This window comes from Acyrthosiphon pisum, unplaced genomic scaffold, assembly GCF_005508785.2.
Source record: "Acyrthosiphon pisum isolate AL4f unplaced genomic scaffold, pea_aphid_22Mar2018_4r6ur Scaffold_21215;HRSCAF=23330, whole genome shotgun sequence".
In the NCBI taxonomy this organism is placed as follows: domain Eukaryota; kingdom Metazoa; phylum Arthropoda; class Insecta; order Hemiptera; family Aphididae; genus Acyrthosiphon; species Acyrthosiphon pisum.
In genome coordinates this window covers 543-8381 of record NW_021770658.1, presented here as the reverse complement: position 1 = coordinate 8381, position 7839 = coordinate 543, and the positions used below count along the sequence as shown (strand labels likewise).

General features: G+C 44.1%; 2 protein-coding genes across 2 annotated transcripts; both read left to right on the top strand.

Annotated features, from left to right (window-relative positions):
- The first annotated feature begins 1792 nt into the window (after positions 1-1792).
- On the top strand, positions 1793-3790 carry LOC103309528. The gene has a single exon (XM_008185134.1). It carries the CDS (start codon positions 1793-1795, stop codon positions 3788-3790), a length of 1998 nt encoding a protein of 665 aa, XP_008183356.1.
- Positions 3791-3800: 10 nt separating this feature from the next.
- Positions 3801-6649, top strand: LOC103309527. Its single transcript, XM_008185133.2, has 2 exons — positions 3801-5113; positions 5172-6649. Exons 1-2 carry the CDS (start codon positions 3801-3803, stop codon positions 6568-6570), a joined length of 2712 nt encoding a protein of 903 aa, XP_008183355.1. The 3' UTR covers positions 6571-6649.
- The last annotated feature ends 1190 nt before the right edge of the window (positions 6650-7839 follow it).

The window sequence follows — 7839 nt, the reverse complement described above, 5'->3', positions numbered from 1 at the left end:
GCTTATCGCGGGAGACGACTCTGCGCGACGGCGATATCTTCCTTCTCGTCCAAACACCACTCCTTCCTTAAATTATTTAAATTATTCTAAATATTATGTTATTTATTATCTTTGTCTTCTCGTTTTGTGTAAATAAGTATTGGTCAACTTTTGGACAATATTATTATCATTTTCACATATCACTATTATCTGTTCTTTTGTTATTGTTTTTACGTCCACGGCCAACGCCCTTGTTGTGGTCTGTTCGTATATATATATTGTTTTCTTTTTTCTTGTCCCGCTATTGCAGCGGTGGCTGTTCGTCGTTATATTGTATTTTTTAAGTCGCATTGAGCGCATAGTATGTATCAAAATTATTATTATTATTGTTACCAGTGAGTTGCCGGATCATTGTGATCCAACAATTATTGCTTATATCGTCAGGCCGTTATTGTAACGGACAACGCAACTTTGCGTCAAAAATAAATATCCATCGTTACCAACAATATTCGTGAGTTTTTCTAAATTAATTACTAACCCTCGTCTGGTTGCTGGACATTGTCAGACATCGGATTTGGTGTCATCTGTTTTGCGTCCAGCCATTCAACCGAGTGGTGTGTGAGGCCGTCACGGTCTTCCAAATCTGTCTCCAGAGAGTTGTTTGCGTAAGTCCGCCAGCAACAAATACGTTGTGTGAGAGGCCGCCCAGGTCGTCCAGTGTGTCGGGTCAATCCTCAGAGGACTACTGTTATACATCAGTCTGCCTTAATTTTAAGCTAGTGTTAAGTCTCTGATTGGTGTGAGCTCTGTGGTCATTGCACCAAACCGATTCGACCACAGAGACCCCCCCCCCCCCGCTCGATAATTAAACTGTACTTCCTGATTCCCATGTACTACCTCCCGTCCACGGCCGATTTCGTCGTCGTGAAATTGATTGTCACTTTGGTCAGGTGTAGATTGGATTGCCTACTCAGAACAGTAGTAGGCGTTCTCTGACGGTCGTAGATTAGGTTGCCTACTCAGAACAGTAGTAGGCATTATCTGATAGTTCTCAAATTTTGGTCTTTCTCTCTCGGTTCGCACCGAGTGGTCCTTCGGTCTGTGCCCCCAGTTCCGGGCGTATTCATTTTTGGTCCTTCGGGCCGGATTGTTTAATAAAAACCACGACTATATATTACACCATTTTTTGTACACGATCAAATTTGTTAGTCTTGTTTTACCGTTGAATGTAGTACCTACATCTGTAAAGTCTGTACTGTCAACGACGTTGCCTAACTAGATTTAGTGAAAAATCTACGCTGTCGCTCGTACCAGATATCCACGAGCATTATCGCCACTTTGTATAACTGCAGTTGCATTTAAAAATAAATTCGGAAACAATGTCGACAACTAGTTACAGTGATGCAAAATCATGTGTTCTTCGTTGTATTACCAAATTGAAAAGCTTTGCTCAAGCGTCTATCGATTATAATAATGACCGCACTAATTCTGGTAAACGAGCAAAAATTGCAAAAATGATCAGTGAGCTCACCCCTCTTCGAAATGCTATTGAGGATGATGTCCAACGAATGGAGTCAGACGTTAATTCCAAAACAGCCCCTGAGGATATAACTGATAATAGTGAAAGTCAAGCTCTTATTACGTCATTCGACGGCTTCTATTATGAGTTGGCTGCTTTCGCTGATGTACACAAGTTAACAATGTCACCTTCGATGGACGTAGCAACGTCTTCTTTGCAAATCAAAACAGCAGTATACAGAATTTATCAGCTTTTCAGCTACCTAAGCGTTCATTTCCTACATTTTCCGGTGTGATGACGGAATGGCAGAGTTTTGATGATTTGTTTAATTCTATTCTGTCACACGCTCCTGAACTGCCAGACGTTGAACGTTTTGAGTTTCTGAAAATGTCTTTAAAGGGTGAAGCCTTGTCATTGGTGTCCCACCTTGCGTTAACGGCTACAAACTATTCTAGTGCGTGGAAAATCTTGCGTTCTCGTTATGGCAACAAACGTGATCTCGCCCGCATTCACCTCGATGCTCTTCTTGCTAACCAGAAGGTTAAGGCAAATGATGGTACATCTATACAAACTCAGATCAATACGATCTTAGAGAACACTGCGGCCCTGGACAACCTCGATTTCGTGACACGCCAGTGGAGTCCGCTTCTGGTGCATGTCGTTGAAAAACACCTCGACTACGAGCTACGTGCTAGGTGGGAATTGGTCGTTGGGGATAACCATTATCTACAAATATCTGAATTTGTCGACTTCCTGCGTACGCATCTGCGATCTGCGGAAATCTATTCCACTTGTACCTCAGTTGACCGGTCAGACAGTGTGTCCAAACCCCACAAGTCAGCAAAACAACCAAATTTCAAACCTCGTTCATCATCCACCGTTCTAGCAACTACTTCTAGTCACTCACCAGTTAAGCCGTGTCCACTCTGTAATGCGCCTCATTCAATAAGATTATGTAAACAATTTACTGACAAGCCTCCGAATGAACGCTTTAATATCGCAAAAACTCATCGTTTGTGCATAAATTGCCTTGGATTCGGTCATTCTTCAATGAGTTGCACCTCAAAGTATAAATGTCAGTTGTGTAAACGAAGTCATCACTCGTTGTTACATTTTGACGCAACTACTGCTGCCACTACGTCCTCAGATTATGTGCCCTCGGGTAGTGTCCCACATGCTGCGACCTGTCTTGTGCGAGGCCAGCCTCAGAGTGTCGTGTTGTTGTCTACAGCCCTCGTTGATGTATATGCTGCTGATGGCCGACGCCATGTCTTGAGAGCCTTGTTGGATTGCGGTTCACAAGCCAGCTTCATCACCGAGAAAGCGTGTTGTGCTCTAATGCTTCGTCGGTATCATTCACCTGTTAGTGTTTCTACGTTCGCTAGTACAGTTTCGACATGTGTTCGTGGGAAATGTAGTATAAATATTGTTCCCTGTGGCCTACAAGCACCATCAGTTTCTACTGACGTCTCAATAATTTCTAAAATCACTGGGCCCACTCCTCAATCACCGTTAATAACTGGGCAGTGGACACATATTCAGAATTTACCCTTAGCAGATCCATCATACAACATCCCTGGTGCGATCGATTTGTTATTGGGAGCCGACCTGTTACCTTCGATTTACCTGGATGGTTTGCAAAGAGGTCTGGTTGGTGAACCTATCGCCATGAACACTATATTTGGTTGGGTTCTCTTGGGACCAATGGATTCATGTGATCGTTCTTCCATTACTACAATGTGTCTAACTATCTCAGAACCCCTTGATTCGCTATTGAAACAATTCTGGGAACTTGAAGAACTGCCTATCACCTGCCATTTGAGCCCCGCTGACCTTGCCGCAGAACAACTCTACCAATCAACTACAACCCGTTTAAGTTCCGGACGTTTTGTCGTCTCGCTTCCGTTTCTTAAACCATTACCGTTGCTCGGCGATTCGAAGACGTTGGCTCTCCAGAGATTCAAGGCCCTTGAGTTCAGACTAAATCGTAATAACACCCTAAAGACTCAGTACGCTGAATTTATACGCGATTACTTGACTGCTGGTCATATGGAGCTAATCCCACCAGCGGAGCACGGAAATCCGTATCATTATTATATTCCGCACCATTGTGTTATCAAACCAGATAGCCTTACTACCAAATTGAGGGTGGTGTTCAACGCATCTGCCAAGACTTCAGCCGGTATATCACTTAATGAAAGTATGTACACGGGCCCCAAACTCCAACCAGATATACAACGTGTTCTACTACGTGCTCGTCTGTGGAAGTACCTATTCTGTATTCATGGCTGATATAAAACAAATGTATCGCCAGATCCTCGTTAGACCCGAAGACAGAGATTACTTGCGGATCTTGTGGAGATTTTCATCTACCTCTCCCATTGACGAATACCGTCTGTGTACTGTGACGTACGGAACATCAGCAGCACCCTTCCAAGCACTCCGTACCGTCCGTGAATTGGCCAGTGTCGATGGCGCAAGTTGGCCGATAGCTGCTTCGGTCTTGTTGAACGATACCTTTGTCGATGACATTCTTACAGGAGCAAACACAACAGAAGCTGCTCTTGAATGTCAATCTCAACTAATCAATCTGTGTGCGATGGCACGATTACAATTGCGAAAATGGGCCAGTAATAATACTCAGCTTTTAGAGACTGTTGCTGACGATGCCCGTGCCATGTCTCCATCTGTTCTCTTTGATAGTAGTGAACACTCAAACCTAAAGGTCCTTGGTTTAAAGTGGGATCCATTAGCTGATACTTTCTCGTTTAAAGTGCACCCGTCGAAAGTTCACCCAACTAAGCGTACAGTGCTCTCAGATATTGCTAGGGTTTTTGATCCTTTAGGTTTAATGTCTCCTATCACCTTCTGGACAAAATACCTAATGCAACGCCTATGGACGTCAGGCGTGTCGTGGGACGATCCGATACCCGCTGACATAGAGACATCCTGGTCAAGGTATCAGTCTGAGTTACACTTGATTGAACATATCCCTATCCCAGGACGTCTCACCTGGGATAACATGGTTTCGATGCAGCTCCACGCGTTTTCCGATAGTTCCGAAAAGGGGTATGCTGCAGCCATTTATCTTCGAGTTGAAACTACAACAGAAATCCACTGCCAGCTTATAACCGGCAAGTCAAAGGTGGCGCCTCTCAAGAAAACCACGATTCCACGGCATGAATTGTGCGGAGCTGTACTTGCTGCAAAGGTGCTGAAGTCGGTATCAACTACCTACAACGAGCGCATGAAGATTGATGAAACCTATGCGTGGACTGATTCTACAACTGCCTTAGCTTGGATCCAATCATCACCGCATCGTTGGGCCACCTTCGTAGCCAATCGTGCTAGCCAAATCCAAGAGCTCACAGCCCCATCAATTTGGCATTATGTCCCCACTCAAGAAAATCCAGTTGATTGCGCGTCTCGCGGGTTATTCCCCTCAGAACTGGTAAACCATCCCCTGTGGTGGACCGGTCCGGCTTTCTTGAAGGAATCGTCTGACAAATGGCCAACGTTAACTGTCCCACAATTGAACGACCACAATCCTCTGACTCATTCTGAGGCGAAGAAAGCTACTGTACTTCTCGTTAATGCTGAAGTATCCCTTGTAAAGTTGCTGACTCGATTTTCTTCGTTAGACAATTCTTCGTATTGTCTCATACATTTATAGATTTGTCCGTTTTCGGCCGTCAACTGCGACAACCGCAATTGTAAGCGCGGAAGAATTTGTACGCGCTCTTCATGGGCTCATCCGTGGCGTCCAACAAGAGATATTTCTCGATGACTTAAAACGTCTAAAAAGGGGCGATCGTTGTTCAAAAACCCTCCGTCCCTTAGATCCATTTATTGATGAGAATGGGTTACTCAGAGTGGGCGGTAGACTTCATAATGCTGAAATACCATATGACCATAAGCACCCAATTTTGTTGCCATCCAGACACCGATTGACAGATCTGCTTATTGATCATCATCATATTCGATTGAAGCATCCTGGCGCTAATTCCCTACAAGCCATTCTGCAAAGAGAATTTTGGATATTGTCATCCAGGAAGGCAATTCGTTCTCAGCTACGACAATGTATTTCCTGCTTTCGCACACGACCACGAAGTGTGCAACCGAAAATGGCAAGTCTTCCAAATTATCGTGTCCAACAGATCAAACCGTTTGCCAGTACTGGAGTCGATTACGCCGGTCCCATTACATTAAAGGGAGGCCATCGATGTGCTCCGACATTGGCTTACATATGCTTATTTGTATGCACTACAACCAAGGCTTACCATTTAGAATTAAGTTCCACATTGTCAACCGAAACATTCTTGTTAGCCTTTGCTCGCTTCTCATCTCGCCGTGGTCCCATAAAGGATATGCATAGTGACAACGGAACCAACTTTGTCGGGGCTTCCAAACTACTAACTCCATTAAAGACCTTCATTCATTCATCAACTTACCAAGACCGTGTATCCAGCTACTTAGGTGCCAAACAGATTCGTTGGCATTTTAACCCACCATCATCTCCACATTTTGGTGGATTGTGGGAGGCTGGTGTCAAATCTACCAAATCGTTGATTCTTAAATCAATAGGAACACAACGATTGACCGGAGAGGAACTAACTACATTGCTTACTCAAATCGAAGCAACGCTGAATTCACGCCCTTTGTGTCCATTAAGTAACGACCCTACTGATTTGGAGGCACTTACGCCGAGTCATTTCCTAACTCTTGAGCCGTCAACTTCACTTCCTGACCCAAACTTGGACTCCATCCCATTATCAAAACTACAGAGATGGCGTCTGGTCACTGATCTTCATCGTCACTTTTGGACACGTTGGAAAAACGAGTACCTTTCCAGTCTCCAAGCACGTTCAAAATGGTTCGGCAAAGGTGAACAACTGCGTATTGGTGATCTGGTTCTCATTAAAGAATCCACACATCCACTTCATTGGCAACTTGGAAGGATACGCACGGTGCATCCAGGAACTGATGGGCAGATACGCGTTGCTGAAGTAACTACACCCTTTGGCATTTTGAAGCGTCCAGCCGTAAAGCTATGTCTATTGCCTACTCCTTGAAGGGACTCCTTCAAAGTGGGCGGTGATGTTCGCGCAATAAGCAATTAGCTTATCGCGGGAGACGACTCTGCGCGACGGCGATATCTTCCTTCTCGTCCAAACACCACTCCTTCCTTAAATTATTTAAATTATTCTAATTCTAAATATTATGTTATTTATTATCTTTGTCTTCTCGTTTTGTGTAAATAAGTATTGGTCAACTTTTGGACAATATTATTATCATTTTCACATATCACTATTATCTGTTCTTTTGTTATTGTTTTTACGTCCACGGCCAACGCCCTTGTTGTGGTCTGTTCGTATATATATATTGTTTTTTTTTTCTTGTCCCGCTATTGCAGCGGTGGCTGTTCGTCGTTATATTGTAATTTTTAAGTCGCATTGAGCGCATAGTATGTATCAAAATTATTATTATTATTGTTACCAGTGAGTTGCCGGATCATTGTGATCCAACAATTATTGCTTATATCGTCAGGCCGTTATTGTAACGGACAACGCAACTTTGCGTCAAAAATAAATATCCATCGTTACCAGCAATATTCGTGAGTTATTCTAAATTAATTACTAACCCTCGTCTGGTTGCTGGACATTGTCAGACATAGGATTTGGTGTCATCTGTTTTGCATCCAGCCATTCAACCGAGTGGTGTGTGAGGCCGTCACGATCGTCCAAATCTGTCTCCAGAGAGTTGTTTTGCGTAAGTCCGCCAGCAACAAATACGTTGTGTGAGAGGCCGCCCAGGTCGTCCAGTGTGTCGGGTCAATCCTCAGAGGACTACCATTATACATCAGTCTGCCTTAATTTTAAGCTAGTGTTAAGTCCCTGATTGGTGTGAGCTCTGTGGTCATTGCACCAAACCGATTCGACCACAGAGCCCCCCCCCTCGATAATTAAACTGTACTTCCTGATTCCCATGTACTACCTCCCGTCCACGGCCGATTTCGTCGTCGTGAAATTGATTGTCACTTTGGTCAGGTGTAGATTGGGTTGCCTACTCAGAACAGTAGTAGGCGTTCTCTGACGGTCGTAGATTGGGTTGCCTACTCAGAACAGTAGTAGGCATTCTCTGACGGTTCTCAAATTATGGTCGTTCTCTCTCGGTTCGCACCGAGTGGTCCTTCGGTCTGTGCCCCAGTTCCGGGCGTATTCACACGGGATATTACGCAAAGCTAAAGTTTTTTTTCTTTCATGGCTTAAAAAGGTGACACGAGTTGTGAAAATATTGTTACAAAAACAGTGGATCGCGAGTCAAAAAGGTTGAACACTACT

What these genes read in the sequence shown, in the direction of transcription:
- LOC103309527 (XM_008185133.2), top strand. Translation starts at nt 3,801, where the DNA reads ATGTATCGCCAGATCCTCGTTAGACCCGAAGACAGAGATTACTTGCGG. An exon ending in GCTGAAGTATCCCTTGTAAA is followed by an intron (nt 5,114 to 5,171) that starts GTTGCTGACTCG and finishes ATACATTTATAG; the next exon opens with ATTTGTCCGTTTTCGGCCGT.
- LOC103309528 (XM_008185134.1), top strand. Translation starts at nt 1,793, where the DNA reads ATGACGGAATGGCAGAGTTTTGATGATTTGTTTAATTCTATTCTGTCA.